The 21,420-nt window shown below is 33.1% G+C and overlaps 1 protein-coding gene across 1 annotated transcript in view; it reads left to right on the forward strand.

Annotated features, from left to right (window-relative positions):
• LOC126892318 (transcriptional adapter 3-B) overlaps window positions 1-21,420 on the forward strand; it is a 123,809-nt gene that overhangs the window by 69,635 nt on the left and 32,754 nt on the right. The window contains exon 5 of the mRNA XM_050661816.1: window positions 1,148-1,266. Within this exon, the coding sequence (XP_050517773.1) occupies window positions 1,148-1,266 (119 nt within the window). The remainder of the gene's footprint in view (window positions 1-1,147; window positions 1,267-21,420) is intronic.

A 21,420-nucleotide genomic window follows, 5' to 3' on the forward strand; every position in this document is an offset into this window, starting at 1 on the left:
TTGTAAAATCTTCCGATTTTCTGGAAATCTAATGAACTTTCTTATTTTAAATAGAATACCCTGTATATTTTTTGTGTTTTGAAGTCCTTAAGAAATAGTGATTATTTTTCATGTTATATTCCCTATACCTAAATGCCATGAGTTATTGCTACATTTATTAAAAAAAAATTTAAACAAATTATAAAAATTAATTTTTTAGGCCCGGTAGACATTATTTTAGGTTCTTTGGATAATTAAGAACAAAAAAGATATTCTGCAAATTTTCCTCTAAAGTTAGAGAAAAATTGCAAAACCGAAAAATGACGATTTTCATGGTTCAAAAACACAAGTAAATCTTTTTTAATTATGAAGTACCAATTTATTATAAACTAATAAATGAAAAATAGTTTCTGTCCTTGTGGGATCGGTACTCACCGGAGGGACCGCAGACGTTCGGAAACAATTAGCGTCTCTTTGCAAAAACAATGACGTCGACTTTGCAAAGTAACAAGACACTTACTCAACACACACACTACACATTACTCCTCTGACTTAGTGATAAGTTATACAATTACGTGGCTAAAGGTTCTAGTTCTAAACCAAAGCCAGAATCAGAGAAAAAAAAAAGTACCTGAATGCAAGCTCAGACCTTCTTCTATCAGTTCCCTACGAGAGTCTTTGGAACGTTTTATTGGGCTACATTATCAACTAAAAAACAATGTTTTAGAATGAAACAAGACCAAATTAGTTATCGGTAGCTGATAAAATAAGTTTTACACTTGGTACAATTTAGGTACTTCGTAGTTTCAAAAGTAAAATTTTTTACCTGTGTTTTTGAACCATGAAAATCGTCATTTTTCAATTTTTTTCTCGTTTTAAATATTGTTTATAACTCAGAAACCACCAACTTTAGAGAAAAATTACAGAAGATCAGTTTTAAGGACACAAAAAATATACAGGGTGTTCTATTTGAAATAAGAAAGTTCATTAGATTTCCAGAAAAATGGAAGATCTGGCAACAATGTAATTACCACTATAATATCGACCGCATTAGAAGACCTTTACCCACCAAAATCTATAAAAATCGTTCTAGCGGTTTCCGAGAAATTACTGTGTTTCCATACTTTATTGCTACCCTGTATCTGATTATAATAACCTATTTTTTTAGGCTGGTTGAATCATTCTCTATATCTCCAACGCAAAAACTATTAGCCCAGTTACTGGAAGAGAGGGTTCCTCATTATCCAAGAAACGGACTGAATGGTATTAAAATGAATCAGTTAAAAGGTAGATTTTTGTTTTAATAATATTATTTGATTATTTGCTTCCGGACAATGGGAAACCCATACTTATAAGAAGGGGTGTTCGGCAGGGATGTGTGCTTTCCTCTCTTTTATTTAACATTTATTCGGAAGCCATATTTCAAAAGTCTTGGGCGATGCAGAGATGGGAATCAAAGTGAATGTATGTAGTATTGATTAACAACATACGATATGCTGATGATGGTGTCTTAATTTGTGAAAACATAGTTGATCTTCAACAACTTTTCACTATAATGGGAGAATGCAGTAAGCGAATGGGATAATAGTCTGGGCTGATTATCGGAGAATAGGCCATTTTTGGGAAAAGTTATTTACCAGCAATTTTATTGCTGGAATCGAAGCTTATGATTATATATAATAATAATATAGCTATGCAAAGTCCGCAGATAGTGTGCTACTTTTTTTATTAACAAAATGGCGCCTACAAAACGTGTTTTTTTTTCAATTTTTGCTCCATAACTCGGAACATTTTAACTTTACACCAAAAACATCCTAATAAAAATTCACCGAAATTAAATTCTGCATAAAGAAATGTTTTTCCCGATCTGCTCCGACGAAAATTTTCCCCGGAAAATGCGGGTTTTCCCAACAAAATCTTTAAATTTCAAATAAAGTTTTTGATAAGTAATTATCTACCAATAATTAAATAACTCGGTGACATAAAAGCTTTCTTGGTTTAGATTATAGTTCCAGAAGCCGGTGAAAATTAAACGAGTATTTTAGCAACAATTCAATTGTTAATTAATAATTTACAGTCGCAATAATAACCAAAATAATTATGATACACTGATCAAACTTTGAAATCTTATAAAGCTGAGATGTCTATTTAATATTTTGTCGATAAAATATAAATTTTTAATTTTTTTGAATAATATTTAAATGTTAAAAAATTAGTTATAAACAAATTAACGTTTCTCAGAAAGTTTTTATTATATTCTAATTTTAAAAATAGGTAAAATGCGTATTTCAAAGATCTTGAAAATGAATGCTTTAAAACTTTTTTGCAACCATTTGCAAAAAAGTTATGAAACAGCAAAGTAAACATACGATACTACGTTGTTTATATTTTTTAATTCTTTTAAAGCGTAAAAGTGAGTTTAAAGTACAAGCTAATTACTTACAAAAAATATCAATTATTAGTTTACTGGTTATATTTTAATTAAAGATTATAAATATTTTTTTTGTAATTTACACGCGCGAAAGTAGACTAATACAGTACCGTAGCTAAATTTTCACTCGAAGCGACGACTGCCGCACGACGTACAGTAGTATTTGTATGCTGCGTGTCAATCGCTTCGAGTGAACATTTTAACTCCGGCTCTGTATCAAGCCTACTTTCGCGCTAAAAATTACAAAAAAAAAAACATTTTTAATCTTTGATTAAAATATAACCATTGAACTAATGTTTGATATTTTTTGAGAGTAATTAGTTTGTACCATAAACTCACTTTTAAGCTTTGAAACAATTAAAACAAATTATAAACAACGGAGTAATCGTATGTTTACTTTGCTGTCTCATAACTTTTTTGCAAATGGTTGGAAAAAAATTTTAAAGCATTCATTTTCAAGACCTTTGAAATACGCATTTTAAGTATTTTTTAAAATTATAATATAATAAACAATTTCTGAGAAATGTTAATTTGTTTATAACTATTTTTTTTAACATTTAAAGATTATGCAAAAATATGAAAAATTTATATTTTGTCGACAAAATATTAAATTTTTTTTTTTTTATTTAAATTTATTTTGCAATCTGTTGAGTGTCAACAATAAACAAAAGTAATTACATTGACTAAGGACAAGAAAGATTTTACCCACTGGCAAAATCAAAGTACAATTTTTATAAAGTTCTGTACAAAATAATTACATTTCATAACTACTAACTCATTAGTTTAAAAGTTTACTCTAAATGGTAAGTCCAATGGTTTGAACCTCTTTAACCTACGCTGTTCTTGGGAATTGTCTAGGAGGTTAAGTGCAAACTGGTTTTCATGATCCTCCAACTTGGCAATGTAAGCAGCGCTACGTTTTGTGATGACTTCTTGTACCGTATCAGTTTTAAGGTCTTGATGAATAATTCTATTGTTGATGTACCAAGGTGCATTAGTGATGGTCCTGAGGGTTTTTGATTGGAAGCGTTGGATGATTTCGATGTTGGAGTGACTGGCTGTTCCCCATAGTTCCAACCCATATGTCCAGATTGGCATAAGTATTGCCTTATAGAGCAGCAATTTATTATCCAGAGATAGTCTTGATGAACGGCCCATTAACCAATACATATTTCTGAATTGGAGACCTAGTTGCTTTCTCTTGATCCAGATATGTTTCCTCCATGTGAGACTTCTGTCCAAATGAATACCAAGATATTTTACCTCGTTGGCTGATGGTAATTGGTGATTGTTTAAAGTTACAGGAGGACAAGTTCCTCTTCGTGTTGTAAATGTAACTTGAATAGATTTTCCTTCATTCACTTTAATTTTCCATTCCAAAAACCAAATTTGTACTCTGTCTAGATACGCTTGAAGGATATGCGAGGCATAAATAGGGTCTGTGTGTGAGGCTAGGATTGCAGTATCGTCGGCAAATGTTCCTAGCATCATTTCTTCTGTAAGTGGTCTCTCCTCTAGTGGTTCCTGAAGAGGTGGAGGTATATCTGCGGTAAACAAGAGATACAAGGTAGGTCCCAGCACGCTACCCTGTGGTACGCCAGCTTTGATAGAATAGAGTTTGAAAATTGCATCTTGGTATTTAATAAAGTAACACCTACCTGACAAATATGACTCAAGAAGAATGTAAAAGCTGTGCGGTAATGTCTTTTTTAGCTCGTATAGGAGGCCTTCATGCCATACCTTGTCAAATGCCTGCCTAACGTCAAGAAATGCCGCTGAACAGTACCTTTTGGCCTCAAAATCAGCATTTATATATTTTACCACTCTGTGAACTTGTTGGATTGTTGAGTGATGGGATCGAAATCCAAACTGGTGGTCTGGAATTAGATTTTTGATCCAGGGTTCGAGTTTTTTTACTAATAGTTTTTCGAAAACTTTAGACGTGATTGGCAAGAGGCTGATTGGCCTGTACGATGTAGTTTCTTCTTGAGGTTTCCCCGGTTTTAGAATGGTTATTATCTGAGACACTTTCCATTGATCAGGAAAGTAACCTAAGTTTAATATGGCATTGAATATAAACGTTATAAGTTTTATGCATTTGATAGGTAATTCTTTCAATACTTTTCCACTGATCAAATCGTACCCTGGAGATTTTTTATCGTTTAAATTATTAATAGCCAAGATGACTTCGGACGACTTAAATTTCGGAATAGGCAAACTCATTTGATATGGACTTTGAAGAAATGAGAATACGTCTACTTCCACAGGTGAATTCACTTGATTGGGAGTAAATACTTCGGAAAAATGCTCTGCAAAACAACTTGCTTTCTCTTGTGCACTACGAGCCCATTCTCTGTCCGATTTTCTAATTGGAGGTGACGGTTTCTGGGGTTGTTTCAGTTTTCTCGTGGCTTTCCATAGCGAATAATCGGTATCTTTAGTGGAATCTAAATTTTCCAAGTAGTACTGAAGTGATTGGTTTTTGAGATCTTCGAAGAGCTTTTTTAATTCCCTTGATGCACTATTGAATCTACGCTTATCAGCAGGATCTCTGGTCTGTTGCCATCTTTTCCTCAGTCTTCTCTTTAGCAAAATTTTTTCTTTGACAACTTGTGGGCAGTCATTTATTATGCATTTATTTTGTATTGTTGGTGTTGCTTGCCAGGCAGCTGATTGGATATTTGTAGTTAGTTGTTCCACAGCAAGAAAAATGTCCTCTTTGGTTTTTAGTGGAATGTCTAGAGACACCTTGTTCTCCAGGATAGATCTGAATTTTGGCCAGTGTGTGCGTCTGTTATAAAGTGAGGGGGATATTTCTTTAATAAGTACCTGGGTTCCAACTGTGAATAGTATAGGCGAGTGATCAGAAGATAATTCGTAGCATGATGTAGCTTTTATATTAGACCTAGGGATGTTCTTAACTACAGCAAAATCGACCAAATCGGGGATTTTATTTCTGTCCGAGGGCCAGTATGTTGGTTCGCCGGTTGATGAATAATCCATATTATTTGACTCTATGATATTTAAGAGAACTCTACCTCTCGGAGTGATTAGTCTTGATCCCCACCTGGTATGTTTGGCATTATAGTCCCCTGCTGCTATGAAGCGGCTCCCAAGTGAATTGTAATAATCTTTAAATTGTTCGTTTGTGATAGAGTGTCGTGGGGGGCAATACAGCGCAGATACTGTAAGTGGTCCATCCCAGTCTTCAACCACAATATTGGTCGCTTGAATATGATTTGTTTGGTACTCGCCAGCATTATGATGTTTTATTGTATTTCTAACTATAATAGCAGAGCCTCCATGTGCTGATCCATCTGGATAATTAGTAGTATATATAGTATAGTTTGGAATTTTAAGGTAACTTTTTTGTGTAAAGTGAGTTTCGGATACTAGCAGTATATCTATTTTATGAAGGTGTAGAAAGTATTTGATTTCCTGTGTATGTTGTGATAAGCCATTGGCGTTCCATGAAGCTAGTTTTAGAAACGCCTCCATCTTAGGGTTTTTTAGCAATGAGAGCGGTTAAGAGGTTTAACATTGTGCTCATTTGTTCTACCAATTGTTTGATCATATTTTTAAGTTCGAGCATTTCAGTGGATTGTTGAAGACTGGGAGCTGTATTTGATGGTATTTATTTACCAGCGATTGCTACCTGAGCATAGGTTACATTCGGGACTACTAAGTGTTGGTTTGATTGGACAGGCTGACTTGTTGGTTTGCTTCTCAGTTGTGGAAATGCTCTTTTTTGCAGCTCTTTGTGAACTAAGCACCCACGATAGTTTGCTGGGTGATTTCCTTCACACAGCACGCATTTCACCTGGTTGTTTCTTTCTTTGTAAGAGCACTGATCAGATCTGTGGTTACCCGCGCATTTAACACATCTTGGAGAAAGGTAGCAAAAATTTTTGGTGTGGCCGTAGCGTTGGCATTTTATGCACTGAGGTACTACACGCTTTTTATGTGGAGGTTCAAAAATTACTTTATAGTTCAACAATGAATCGATCTCATATATATCTTTGTTATTCTCGGCTTGTTTTAGTTCAACGTAGAACAGTGGTAATGGCTTTTTAGTACCTGATTGACGAATGTTATTGATATTTATGACTTCGTGCCCTACGCTTTGGATTTCCGCCTTAATTTCGTTGATATATGTAGATGGATGTACATTTCTTAGTACAACTCTGAATGAGCGATCTTCTTTGAGTTGGTAGGTATGAAATTCAGTATTTTTGTCTTCTAGTGCTTATGTTATGACAGAGTAGACTTCATTATTTTGAGGCATTATTTTTACTTGGTCATTGGCGAGAGTTTTTAATACATAAGCATCTTTTGCAATCGTTTGTAGTAGTTTGGTAAGCGGAGTAATATTTTTAACACTGTAGACAAATATTGGTGGCGTTTTAGTAGTTGTATTTGTATTTTGGCTCTGGTTTTCTTCTGTAGTTGTATCCTGATTTGCATCGTTTTGTTCTTCTGTAGCTGTATCCTGATTTGCATCGTTTTGTTCTTTTTGTAATACAGAGAATTTGTTGGAGGTCGATATTGGTGAGTTTAACCAGTAATCATCTATTTTGGATTGTTTTGTTGCTCTAATATATTTTTCCGGGCTATCAATTCGATTTCTTTTTTTGTTATGTACGTGTTTCCAATCATCTGGTGCAGATTCAGCTTGGGATTGCGATTGAACAGGTACTACAGGATAATATTGTGCTGCACTAGTAGAAGGCTGCATCGGTTGTGAAACTAAATGCGGTTGCACGTTTTGAATACTCTGAGCTGTGTTATTATATAAGGACTGTTGAATTGGTACATATTGAATTTGCGCGTACGGTCCTGCACATTGGTTTAGTGAATTTAGTGATGGATTTATAGTAATGTCCTGTTGTGGATAATGTACATACTGAGTATTATAATTTTGACTCATGGTTTAAAGTCGTTAAGATCTGAAGCATATTCTTATGCGTTATTAAATAATATATTTTATTATCAATAATTTTGAAGCTAAACACTAACCTCTTATTTACAGTTAACAGTTTTTGGTATAATAAAATATTGTTCTACTTTTCTTATTTTTTTAATTTTTATTATCTTTCTTGATGTGATGTAAAAAAAACCGCGAGAGGGGTTAATTTCAGTTCAACCCTGCGGAAAATTAACCCCCGTCGGCCTTTTTAATGCTTTTGTAATCTCTATATTTATAAAATTGCAATATTTATTTAAATAATAATAATGAAATAATACGTTACTTTGGAGCGGTGATTCCCACCTTTATACTGTTGTCAACACTTACACCAAACCGAAGAATGTTTTGACACAAAGTTCGAGTTTTTTTCACTAATTAGCACTCGCGCGGAACAAAAACACTCTTGGAAATGACATAAATGTTCCTTATGAGACAACGGAAACTTTGCATGTTCAAGTACATCTATTATTCGCGTGAAAAGTTCTCCAAACACTTTAAATAACACTCATCACTTTTGAACACAATAAAAATAGTTGTTATTCGGATAACCAAACCAGATTTGTTTATCAAAGCTTTTTAGACAACCGTCCGCTTTGGCTGCTAATTAGCGACTAAAATATTAAATAGGCATCACATCTTTATAATCTTTCTAAGTTTGATCAATGTCTCGTGATTATTTTGGTTGTTATTGCGATTGTAAATTGTTAATTAACAATTTAATTGTTGCTAAAGTATTCGTTTAATTTTCACCGGCTTCTGCAGTTATAATCTATACCAAGAAAGCTTTTATTTCACCAAGTTATTTAATTATTGATAAATAATTACTTGCCCAAAAAATTTATTTGAAAATTCGAGATTTTGTTGGGAAATCCCACATTTTCCGAGGAAAATTTTCGTCGAGCAAATCGGGAAAAACATGCCTCTATGTAGAATTAAATTGGGTGAATTTTTATTTGAGTGTTTTTGGCGTAAAGTTAATATCTTCGGAGTTATAGACCAATAATTGAAAAAAACACGATTTGGGAAGCCATTTTGTTAATAAAAAAAGTAGCACACTATCTGCGGACTTTGCATACCTATATTATTAATATATATATATATAGCAATTCCAGCAATAAAATTGCTGGTAAATAACCTTTCTTTGTACTTTACTAATTAGACCAGCGTATTATAACTATTTTTTTTTCAAAATTTAAAGATTATGCAAAAAAACGAAAAATTTATATTTTGTCGATAAAATATTAAATAAGCATATCATATTTATAAGTTTGATCAATGTATCATGATTATTTTGGTTATTATTGCCATCGTAAATTGTTAATTAACAATTGAATTGTTGCTAAAATATTCGTTTAATTTTCACCTGCTTCTGGAATTACAATCTATACCAAGAAAGCTTTGATGTCACTAAGTTATTTAATTATTGATTAATAATTACTTACCTAAAACTTTATTTGAAAATTAGAGATTTTGTTGGGAAAACCCCCATTTTCCGAGGAAAATTTTCGTCGTAGCAAATCGGGAAAAACATATCTCTATGCAGAATTTAATTGCGGTGAATTTTTATTTGGGTGTTTTTGATGTAAAGTTAAAATGTTCGGAGTTATAGAGCAATAATTGAAAAAAACACGATTTGGGAAGCCATTTTGTTTATAAAAAAAGTAGCACACTATCTGCGGACTTTGCATACCTAGATTATTAATATATAGGATCTTATAATTCGATTCCAGCAATAAAATTGCTGGTAAATAACTTTTCCATGAATTTTGCTAATTAGCCCAGAGTATAAGAGATTAATACCAAAAAGAACAAATTCATGATCATCTCCAGAAACTTGGATGCACTTGAAAACTCCAACATAACACTGAATACCAAGTCTGTTGAAAGGGTGAGCAAATTTAAATACCTGGGAACGTGGCTTTTTGTAGACTGGGCATCGGACATGGAAGTAAAATGTCGCATTAAGCAATCTCGACAAGCTTTCGTAAAGCTCAGGAAGGTATTGATCTGTTCAGAGTTCGATCTTCAACTGAGACTAAGGTTTACTATATGCTACGTATGGTCGGTGCTGCTGGCAGCAGGCGTAGGGGCGTAGAGGGCTGGACACTCAAAACGAGGGATATAAACCGATTAGAAGTTTTCGAAATGTGGCTTTATCCAGGGGCGTAACAAAGGGCCCCGCAGCATGAACCTTGCGGGAGGGCCCCAATCGCTTAAGGGCCCCAATCGCTTAAGGGCCCCATCTTGTCATCTGATATTACGTTAAAATCTGTTATTGTTACATTATTTTACGTTGTCTGTTTAAATTTAAAAACGTAAAAATTTCTAATAACTAGACGTATTTGCCAAGTGAATCATCTCATAATATCTAGAAACTTATCCCTTCCGGCCTACCGAAATTTTATGGCAGCGACAATAAACTATACAGTGCTAGTCAAAAGTCCGTACCCCCCCTCGTATCTTTTGAACGGTTATACCTATAATAGTGAAATTTGGAGGGAGGAAATAAACGGACGTATGCTTTTTAACTAGCCATGACAGGTGACGGAATTATGACAGATGACTTTACAGCGCCACTGTGACAGATAATTTTAAATGGGACCTTATGTCAAGTGATACCTCATTTGAAAGGTAATGAAAATATCTATTCAGTCATACCATTATTGTTTGAGTTTAATCTAATTTTGATGAATAAATGAAATAAATTAAAATTGTAATTTCGCATTTAATTCTTAATAAAAATTCAAAATTCCGCATATGATTACTTGTCAAAAAGGTTGACGTTGACGTAAAAACTACTAGAGAATTGAAAAATGTCAACTTTTTTGACAAAAAAAAACCATAGGCGGGCATTTGAATTTTTATTAATTAAATGCGAAACTACAATATTATATTAATTTAATTTAATTACCAAAATCAAAATTAACTGAAACCCAAAAAAATTAGTATGACTGAATAGGTATTTTGAATACCTTTCAAACGAAGTTTCACTTGCCATACGGTCCCATTTAAAATTATCGGTCACAGTGGCTCTGTAACGTCATCTGTCACTATTACGTCACCTGTCATGACTAGTTAAGAAGCTTACGTCCATCTATTTTCTCTCTCCAAATCTCACTATTATAGGTATAACCTTTCAAAAGATACGAGGGGGGTACGGACTTTTGACTAGCACTGTATAATGCTTTGTATGTGACTATTGAAAGATGTTAGAATTGCAATTTGCCGAATTTAAGAACAATATTTGTAAATCTAAAAATGGGTTTTCTTTCTCTCTGTTCTTTACCTACTTTTAGTATTTTGATACAATACTATCGAGGCGATAATATCGCCAGTAATTTCATATTGGTTGTTTGCATTAAATGTTATTTATGCTTGAGTCAATGTAGAAAAACTTGCATTGTTTCGGTTTCGAAAAAAATCAAACAAGCTTATGTTTTTCTAAAACATTTTTGTTAGTTTATATATCTTATCTTAAAGTGAAACTTTCTACTCACATATGCCTCTAATTGTTTATTAATTCTTTAAACAATAAAACTGTTTTATATTAAATAATTTTAAAAGATATCGGTGAATTCATCATTTTACTTTGTTCAAAAATGTTTCTATTTGCTTTTTGATTATGCTGAATTCGAATATGACATTAAATCATGGCCATAAGTACGATGTTGGGGGCCCCGGGACAAACGTGATCTGGGAGCCCCCTACCGGGGGGTCTGGGGTTAATCACCCAGCAGAAGGAGTCCGGGAAAATTGATATTTAACCACTTGAAAACGCATTTTAATGTACTCCATGACTGAAGTTTCCTGTACCTACCTACATATTGCTATTTTAGTTGACCAACACAAAAAAAAATTGAAATCACATTATTTTAAGCTAAATATTTTGCAAATATTTACAATCAATATAGTAACAACTTTTCTGTTTTCATAAAAAATATAGTACATATAATGTTACTTACATTCTTCGACTATAATGTAGGTTTTTAATCGCTTTATATTGCCTATAGGCAGGATAAGGCGATTACAATCGAGGGGCCCCCTTCGCCGGGGGCCCCGAGGCATTGCCCCGGTTGCCCCAATCGTAGTTACGGCCCTCTCAGACATTAAAATTTGAAAATTCAAAATAAATTTTTTTGAGCACTTATACAGTATGTCTGCGTGGCTTCGAACCATATGAGAAACATTTTTATTATCAATTTTACGAAAAAAGTTATTCTTCATAAAATGCTCTGAATGGTCTTAAATCTGAAATACAAAATAAGCCAGGTAAACCATCAGATATCAAAGCTTATCAATTTTATACGAGGTAGGTCAAAAAATAGGAATTTAACTCAAGGATAAAGTACATACTTTTATATTTAACAATATACAATTTTAATTTTAATATGTAATTACACCTTGTAAATAAAAAATTAATTTTTCCAAATATTTCTCAAATTACCGATAACCAACATAATTTTATTACAATTATAATAACTATTTTATTAGGTTTTAATTTTTTTATTTTACGAATTCACCCTTAAACCTATCATCATGTAAACTATCCATCTCTGACATTTACTCTAAATTGTGTAACCTCAATCCTTCTAAAGGCCCGGGACCTGATGGCATCCCATCAAGCTTGCTCAAGTACTGTGCATTTAATTTAGCTCGGCCATTATTTCTCATCTTTAACAAGTCTTTAGCTAGTGGAAGCTTTCCAAATGTTTGGAAGACCAGTTTCCTATTGCCCTTACACAAAACAGGTGACAAAAGTCTTGTGTCCAACTATAGACCTATTAGTATCCTAAACTTTATTCCTAAACTATTCGAATCACTTGTCTGCGATTTCCTTACACCCTCCTTGAACGGTGTTCTATTGGAACAGCAGTTTGGTTTCAGGCGCCATAAGTCAACTGAACTCAATTTGCTGACATATACTAACTTCTTACTGAACGCCTTGGACGAAGGACTACAGGTGGACGCCCTGTACACCGACTTCTCTAAGGCTTTCGACAGAGTTAATCACAATATTCTATTAGAAAAATTGCAGCGATTAGGGATACATGGTTCACTTCTGCTGTGGCTTAGTGAATATCTTCTGGACAGAAAACAAATCGTCAAGCTCTACAGCTATTTTTCCTACGAAATAGTTGTCCCTTCGGGCGTACCGCAGTGATCTCATCTTGGACCTTTGTTGTTTAATGTTTTTATTAACGATATAAAAGACTGTTTCCAATATGCGAAATTTCTTTTATTTGCCGACGATGTTAAGTTTTACTGCCACATTAGAAATCCACTCGACTGTTTAAGGCTTCAGTCCGATTTGAATCGGTTGAATGAATGGTGCAGCAACAATGACATGGTTCTCAACTCCTGCAAATGTTTTCACATTTCATTCACGCGTTCGAAAAGTCCTATCTCTTTCACATACAAAATAGGTGATATAAATATCACACCAGTCACATCCATAAAAGATCTTGGAGTTACACTTGACTCTGGACTATCTTTCAATATTCATATAAGCAATATCATCTCAAAATCGCTTCAACTGTTAGGTTTTATTAAAAGATGCTCCCAAGACTTTAAGCAGTTGAGATCGTTTAAACTGTTGTACTGTGCAATGGTGAGGCCAATCGTGGAATATGCATCTTGCGTCTGGTCACCCGCCTATGAGACATACAACTGTAAGATTGAAAGGATCCAGCACCTATTCCTTAGGTTCGTCGCATTCAAAACAAACCGTAGAGACTGGAATTATATGGATCTTGAACTAGAACTTAACATTGACACCTTATCAAGCAGACGGAAAAAGAAGGACATGTACATGTTGTATAATATTATAAATTCAATTCACGACTGCCCTGAGCTCCTGGAGGAAGTAGGTTTACATATTCCCTCCAGAATCACACGTTCAAGATCTACGTTTCATACTCCCATCAGCAGAACTAACTTCACTGCAAATTTTTTCATCTCGAGGGTTTCTAGACAGGCAAATGCTTGCTCCAATTGTGTGGATTTCTTTGCGGATAGTTCGCGATTTTTAAAAACGCTAAAGGATTGCACCCTCTAGTTTTATGTTCTTGAATATTTTAAACTTGTGATTATTATATATCTTTACCTGTTATTTTTACTTTTTGACTTGCTTTATTGTCGTAGTGTTTATTGTATCTTATTGTATTTTACGTATATTTGTAATATTTTGTTAGTTCTTCATATCTTCTGTAATGTTTTATTGCAATGAGCTTTGCTCGTAAATATATATATATATATATATATATATATATATATATATATATATATATATATATATATATATATATATATATATACATCTTTATATCATACCTGAACCATCTGGAAAACCGTACAATCCTGAACCTCCTATATCTAGAGTATTTAGAGTTGCCCACGGTACGCTTATATTCATTAATTCTAGCGGGGAGTTCAAAAATGTATATATACAAAAGAAATGTTTAATATTTTTAAAGATATATAAATAGGGATTTTACATATTATTGACATAATCCTGATCCCCTTGTTATTTCAGTCAATTCTGAACCCAAACATATGTGTATATATACAAACCTGAGCCTAATAGATGTTGCCAGTTTTTAGTGAAATGGGATTCTTAGGGAATTTTTCGTATGGCTTCAGTAAGTAGTCAAAATAAAAATTAACAAAAGAAATGCAAGAATTATCTTTTACATATGCATAAGTTTACACCTTTTTGGATAGTTACAATTTATCTAGTAAATTATTTGTATTGTTCATTAAGTGAACAAATAGACAAACCCCTCTGTTTATTTATTTTCCGGAGAAGAATAAATTGAATAAAACTTAGTCTCTTATAATGGTGGTCCCTGGGATTGGGATCTCAGATTAAAAGAACACTCGCCTGTGGAGTAATGACAGCAGTAATTTATTTAGTTAGTTTATTTTTCAAAATAATAAACATACAGGCTTTAAAAAATTGCAAATTATAAATATCTCAAAAAAACAAACTATTAAACTGATTGTAATAAAATATTATATATAAGAAATTAAAGCAACCTCTTTTATCAAACACAATGATAAACTCGTTGGCGTAAGTTTTGATTGTATCTCAACAACAACAAATGTTTAAAAATGCAAAAAAATTAAATACATAGTGGATTGCACAGTAACGTTACATAGTATTTAAAAATAATACCTAATATAAAACTCATTAGTTAAAAAAGGGTTTTAAACAGTAACAAACTTGTCGGCGAAGGTATCACATTACTGCAAAAGATCCGTCCCACATAATGAATATCATAAAGAAGGCGAACCCATCATAATATTGCAAAACGATATTATGTCCCACCGAATTAACAGCGATGGCAGCATCATATTACTATAAACTATACGTTCCAGGTTCCAGTTCTTATAATGAAATGAATGTCAAAAATATGACGTACCTATGTTGACAGCAATTTATGCAGATTAACAAAAAAGGAATAAATCAGGAAAGTATTCGGTACAATAATTTATTATCAAAAGTAGGTACATTTGTACATTACTTGATTTTATTATTGATTATAGCTTAAGTAATGGCAATTTCAATTGCCTGCAAGCGTAAGAATAATGTGATACAGATCAAAAATAAAACAATAATGTCTTTCAAAATAGTGAAAAAAAAAATAAACATCAAATAAAAAATATTTGAAAAATAGTGTTTAATATTTAATGTTTTCCTTTATACATATATTATAAACGATAGCTTTGATACTTGTGCATTTTCTTTCTTTAAATACCTCGACACTCTAATAAGTTGATGCACTTCTACCTCAACGGGAGGCTTTCTGTTTTTAATATGGTCGGAAAAATATTCTGCGATAATGCTTTTTTGTTGCTTTGTCCATGGTTGTCTCCTATCAATAAAGATTTTCTTTTTTAAGTGGCCCTTTTTTTTGGTGGTTCTTTATTATTATTTAAGTTAGCTGAAGTAGATGGAATCTGGTAATCGGCGTTTAGATTATCATCCAATATATATTTTCCATTTCTTCACCTTGCGCGTCAGAGAGAGGAGGTAAGTTAATGTCAATTTCGTCTAAAGTTTTACCTTTGTATTTTTCAGCTCCTTCCATCATTAAAAGTAAAAGTTTAGAAATTTTAGCAGTTTGATATATACTTTTTCAGACAAACGATAATAATTGCAATGCGTTTGTAATGTGTGTCCCATGAATTTGCTTAATTGCTCCTTATGATTATTGTAAAATTGGAGAAGTTGAGTAATGGTGGCCAAATGCTTTCGAAGTTTTGTTGCTGTTATACTCGCAGGTCTCTCCAACTGACATTTCTTGGCATATTTATGAATAATTTTAGTTCCATCAACAAATCCTCTTCCAGTGGTGTGAAATACAAAGTCACTTTCAATTACAAAGTTATTTCTACAGTGTAAAATATAATCGAAATGCATTTTCATTGATAGTGATAACAACATGGTTACTTCTCTTCCACGCTTACCTCTTATAACTAAACGACTGTAAGTTTTTAATAAACATTTTTCAGCTTGAGTTAAACATTTTTCGAATTCGGAGCATTTTCACCCCCCAAATTAATACATTTAAACGTTTGGATCTTTAGCTGAGCCATCTCTGCTGGTCTTCGTCTGTTAAGAAGAATGACTTGCGCATACAGTGTGTGTTTTAATGAATTATAAGTCTTAAAATCATACTCATCTTATTTCAATTTGTCAAATAATTCTTCTGCAGTTGTTTGCAAAAAAATGTTAAGTTTCTTGAGGTCGTTAGTAAGCGGCAGAAGTTCTTCCTTGTTCCATTTATTCTGATTGAAACTGGTACATGCTTGTGCAGAAATTTCATTGCACCATTGGGATTCTATAAGATTTTTTAATATTTTAAGGTCTTTTCTCTCATCGCTTGTGTCCTCAATCTGAACAAGATTAATATCTGCTAAGTCGCAAGATTTTTTTATAAGTGTCCCAAAATTTATGGCCAACGTTGGTGACTCATAATTTTCTGTTTCTGGATTATATTTTGCCAGTTTATTAACTCCAGAAATTATTAGTTGAAAATGCTTTAGGCGAAGAATACCTATAAGTTTCTTAATCTCTGGATTTTGTAGTCTTGCAAACTTTGCAATGCAAAGTGTAAGAGTTTTTCAAGTCTTCGCTTATTCTTTCTTACCAAATCCATATTGCCTTTACTTTGACGGCCTTTTATGTACAAATATGTATACTGACAAATTAAGGGATTTTTTTTGGCAATAATATTTATGTCATCTGCGTGCATCCTGAAATTTTTTTTGATTTTAATAAATCGTCATGTTTAAGAAAATGGTGTAGAAACAAAGTAGTTTGTCCGTCGCTTTGGGACGTTTGTCTTCTATTATTATCCTTATCATAATTATTAGACGGACAAATTTTGGTATGCCTAAGTAAACATTTTTTATTATAGTATCCCAAACAATACTTGCACGGTAGATATTTATCTGCACTTGACGACTTATCCGTAAGGTTTTTCCTTTAACAGGTCTTAACGCGGCGTCTGCCCGATTTCTGATAAAATTTCCCTTCCTTAGTTTGATAAAGCCAATCGTCTCTCTTTCAAATTAACTTTATGACATAATATTTTAACTACCTCAATTTCTTCTGAGTGCCATTTAGAAATATGTCTAGCAAAATTAGATTGTACATCCTTTTCGCAATAGAAGCAAAAATCCCTTGGATCTTTGTAATTTTTCCTCAACGTTTTTTCAACAAGTGGCTAAAAAAATGTACAATGAATCGAACACGTTAAAAGAAATAGGAAAGATTTAAGTAAAGTAACATTAAAAAAATAATCATAATTGATTTTAACTTATTAGACACAAAATCTTGTGACCAAGTTATTTCGTCATTTACGACTTGTCAGATAGGCTTTTTATACATGCAGCTGGGTTTGGTTTGTTTTGTTGGACACAAAAAACCGTCTTACGAGCCGTAAACGACAAAACAAACTTACCAGGGTATGTCATGTCTAATGGATTAAAATCAATTCTGCTTCTTTCCTTACGTTATAGGCTTTCTCACAGATTGTTAGTTGACAATTATTGGAGTTTAGGAAAACGTAAAGTACCAAATTGTTTTGGACGCCATATTATACTGCTTATATCGTAATTTAAAGCCATGGAATGGAGCCTCAATGTTAGGCATTTCTCGTAGGAATCGAATTACGAACAGGGAGATAAAACGGAGAAGAGGAGTGACGGATGCCATACTAAAGTGGAACTGGTCTGGACACATAGCTAGAATGTCGGATAACAGATGGAGACAGCAAATAATACACTGGAGACCAATACAAGAAGCATATCGAAGTAGAGGTCGTCCGCCAACCAGATGGTCTGAAGAAATAAAACGGATCGACAAAAATTGGATGCAAACAGCACAAAACAGAAATGCATGGAAAATACTGAGGGAGACCTATATCCAGCAGTGGATAGATCCGGGTTGAATGATGATGATGATCGTAATTTAATTGAGGTATTACCTTCTCTTCTAAAACAAGAGATGATATCCTTTTAGCTACAGAACTGCTGCTTGTCTGTTGCCCCTTTTCACTTTCCTTCTCCACTTGATGTTCACTTTTTTGTTTACTATCAAAATTTAAGAGTTTCTGTATTATTAGAGATTCGTCCTTCTCGCGCTTCTCTCTTTCAACCGGTTTTTCAAATGATATTGAAGAAACGTTATTCCCGTGATCCGTTCTATCAACCACTTCTTCAAGTATTAACGAATCGTTCTCACGCTGCTTGCTGTCAACCAATTCTTCACATATATGTGGATGGCTCTTTCTTAGTAGAATATTTAAATTTGAGAACTGCAAGAATAGTCTGGGCAGATTATCGAAGAATAAGCAATTTTTGGGAAAAGTTATTTATTAGCAATTTTATTGCTGGAATCGAATCTTATGATCCTATATATTAATAATATAGGTACGCAAAGTCCACAGACCGTGTGCTACTTTTCTATAAACAAAATGGCGCCCGAAAATCGTGTTTTTTCAATCTTTGCACTACAACTCCAAAGATTTTAACTTTACACCAAAAACACCCAAATAAAAATTCACCGTAATGAAATTCTGCATAGAGACAGATTTTTCTCGATTTACTTCGACGAAATTTTTTTTCGGAAAATGCGGGTTTTTTTCAACAAAATTTTTAATTTCAACTAAAATTTTAGGTTAGTAATAATTTATCAATAAATAGATCTATCTACCAAAAGAGCTTTTACAGTTTAGCAACAATTAAATTGTTAATTAAAAATTTAGGGTCGCCATAATAACCACAATAATTATGATGCATAAGAATAACTATGATTTTTGTATAAAATGGCACTATACCTATCTAATGTACTTTACAGAATTGAAATTGGACTATTTGAGCGGCCTTAGGAATATTTTAAAATTATAAACCATTGTTTGCCTTATAAACAAATATAATATCTCGGAAAATATTAAATTAAATTAAATTATGAAAACGGTCTTGGAAATAAAGCGGCAGGGCGCTTCTTTTAAAAGAAAAACTGTTTAATTGCGATGATTGGTTCCTGAGATACAACCGGTCAAAGTTGAGTACGGCGAAGATATACATAATAGGATGGTAATTTTCGAACCTTTCTATTTCGGTTCTCTTTCTCCGCACAAATTTTCATATCGTCAAAAGACTCATAACATATATTATAATAATAAAAACTATCGGTATTACGAGTGAAAAATACCAAAAATACCAAAATTTCAATAAAACATCAGGTTGGAGAAAATGGAATGTCAACGTTCAAAATCGGTATACGTTAAAAAAAATTGTATTTTCTCGGCTTCCCATGGAGCAATTTTCTTTAATTTTTTTGTTCCCAATTTTGTTCCTTTGACATTAATAAATGTCAAAGTTCTTTTTGTTTTGTTAAATAAGATTTAAATTTTCTGTTATGTTTTGTCTAGAAATTTCAGGGCCGGCGATAACGGGCCTGCAACGGATGCACTGCAGGCGGGCGCCCCTGTTTGGGGGGGGGGGGGCGCCAGAATGAGCTTTTTTCTGCTTGTGTTTATTGTGTTATGCAAAATACTTAAATAGAAAAATTCATTTTTTAGATGTGGTTTAAATTCGTCATATTACCCTAATCTGTGTTTGTTTATTTTTGCATATCACACATGTAAAACATACAAAAATATGCAATGCCGCATATAATTCTTACTATTAGGTAGTATTGGTCAAAGATATCATATTTCAACCAAACAACTTTGCTCTAATGAGAATGCTTTGTTTATTTTCTTCAAATTCCTTGCAGGTTGTTAGTTTTGTATCAGCAGTTATGAGAGGAAATGAATGATTTCTAGTAAAATAAACAAGATTGCAATACTGTTTTTTGCTGCCTGTCTAATTTAATAAGTATTATGTACCTATTAATAGATACCAAGTTTAGTAATAATCCCATATAAAAACAATGTTTAAAATAAACATTTTACAAAAAATCTAGTTTAGAGCTCTTTAGATTTGGTATTATTTCATGTGATTATAATACAGAATAGTTTATCAGTTGTACTCTGCAGTTAAAGAATCTAGTGTTGTAGGTATTCAATTAATATAAAATTATATTAATTTGTTAAGTACTCAGTGCTATTATTAAACTACGGGTTCACATTGTGATCTAAGCATAATCTTGAGGTTTTAAAGTTATTATTTTTATTTAGTTAAAAATAACAGTGAATTCAAAAAATATCTGGGGTACAAATCGAAAAAGAAAAGCCGAAAAAGAAGAAATGACAAAAAAATCTTAGTTCTCTTAGCCAATTTCTTAAAAAAGTTAAAGTGAAGTTGTTTTGTCAGATGATGGGCCCAATAAAACTGTAACCGAACTTTATTTTCCGTGGATATTTGCGGATAGCGGGACACCAACTTTAGTCGGTGCCTCGTTGCCCGGAACACACATTTTTAGAAGATAAGTCCAAAATCAAGCCATTAATGGGGAGAAAAGCTCTTCTAGCTACCCCTAAAATCAGGTGGTATAACCACATAAAGTAATACACAGGATGTCCCATTACCCAGGACATCCAAGGTAACGTTCAGTACAAAGCCTCCTCGTTCGTTATGTACTGCGATGGGGAGGGGTGGTGGTATAGCTTGGGGGTCAGATAGATGCCACTCTAGGTTATGGACGGTCAGATAGGTACCACTCCAGGTTACGCATTCTGACCGGTTTGATCTTCAGACATATGGGTCTCACTTCACTGTTCCATTAGAACACACATAATGTCCCTGAGGCTGTGGTTGTACGGTACGAGTATCTGTGTGTATGTGTGTGTGGAGCGCCAGTGTTAGTTTTGCAGGCGGGCACCTTATACCGTAGCGCCGACACTGAGAAATTTAATATACATTTAATCCTTAAACCCTTTTTCTCAAAGTGAGAATTTATTTTAATCCCTTCTGCATAACTTAACTTTACCTAACTTACAAATACGTATCAACCATCAATTTACAACGTCCTTTATTATTCATATTCACTTTTGCATCGAGCGCACACAGCGACGTTCCTGAACCAAAACAAATGAATCTTGCAAAGTTGCAAAACTAAAGTATATAATATATAGCTATTAACAAATCTGTCTGGCTAAAAATAGAATTCGCCGATTCTTTACACAAAATAACGACAAAGCAATGTTGCCACATGGTATGGATCAGGATGGTATTAATTGTGATATATACATAAAGATCATGTATATTCGAGAAATTGTTTCCAGCGCCAAAGTGGCAAATGTCTGAACTAAAAGATACAATGCTGAACCATACTACAAACAGGTTTCTCTCGGATTCCAAATGACATATTGAATTGAAAGTTAATCAGTTTTGTCCGCTGATGACACCACTAGTTTAAAAAAATTATTTATATTGTAGGTTTAAAAATATATGTCAGTTATAAAAGGAAAACAATCCTGAACCAATATACAGGTTCAGGATGGTTAACGTGGTTCAGGTTTGTGTTTAAGTTTTACTATCGAAGGCTCAGGATTGTACTATAAATGAATGTATATATATATATATATAT

The sequence above is a fragment of the Diabrotica virgifera genome, chromosome 9 (assembly GCF_917563875.1).
Source record: "Diabrotica virgifera virgifera chromosome 9, PGI_DIABVI_V3a".
In the NCBI taxonomy this organism is placed as follows: domain Eukaryota; kingdom Metazoa; phylum Arthropoda; class Insecta; order Coleoptera; family Chrysomelidae; genus Diabrotica; species Diabrotica virgifera.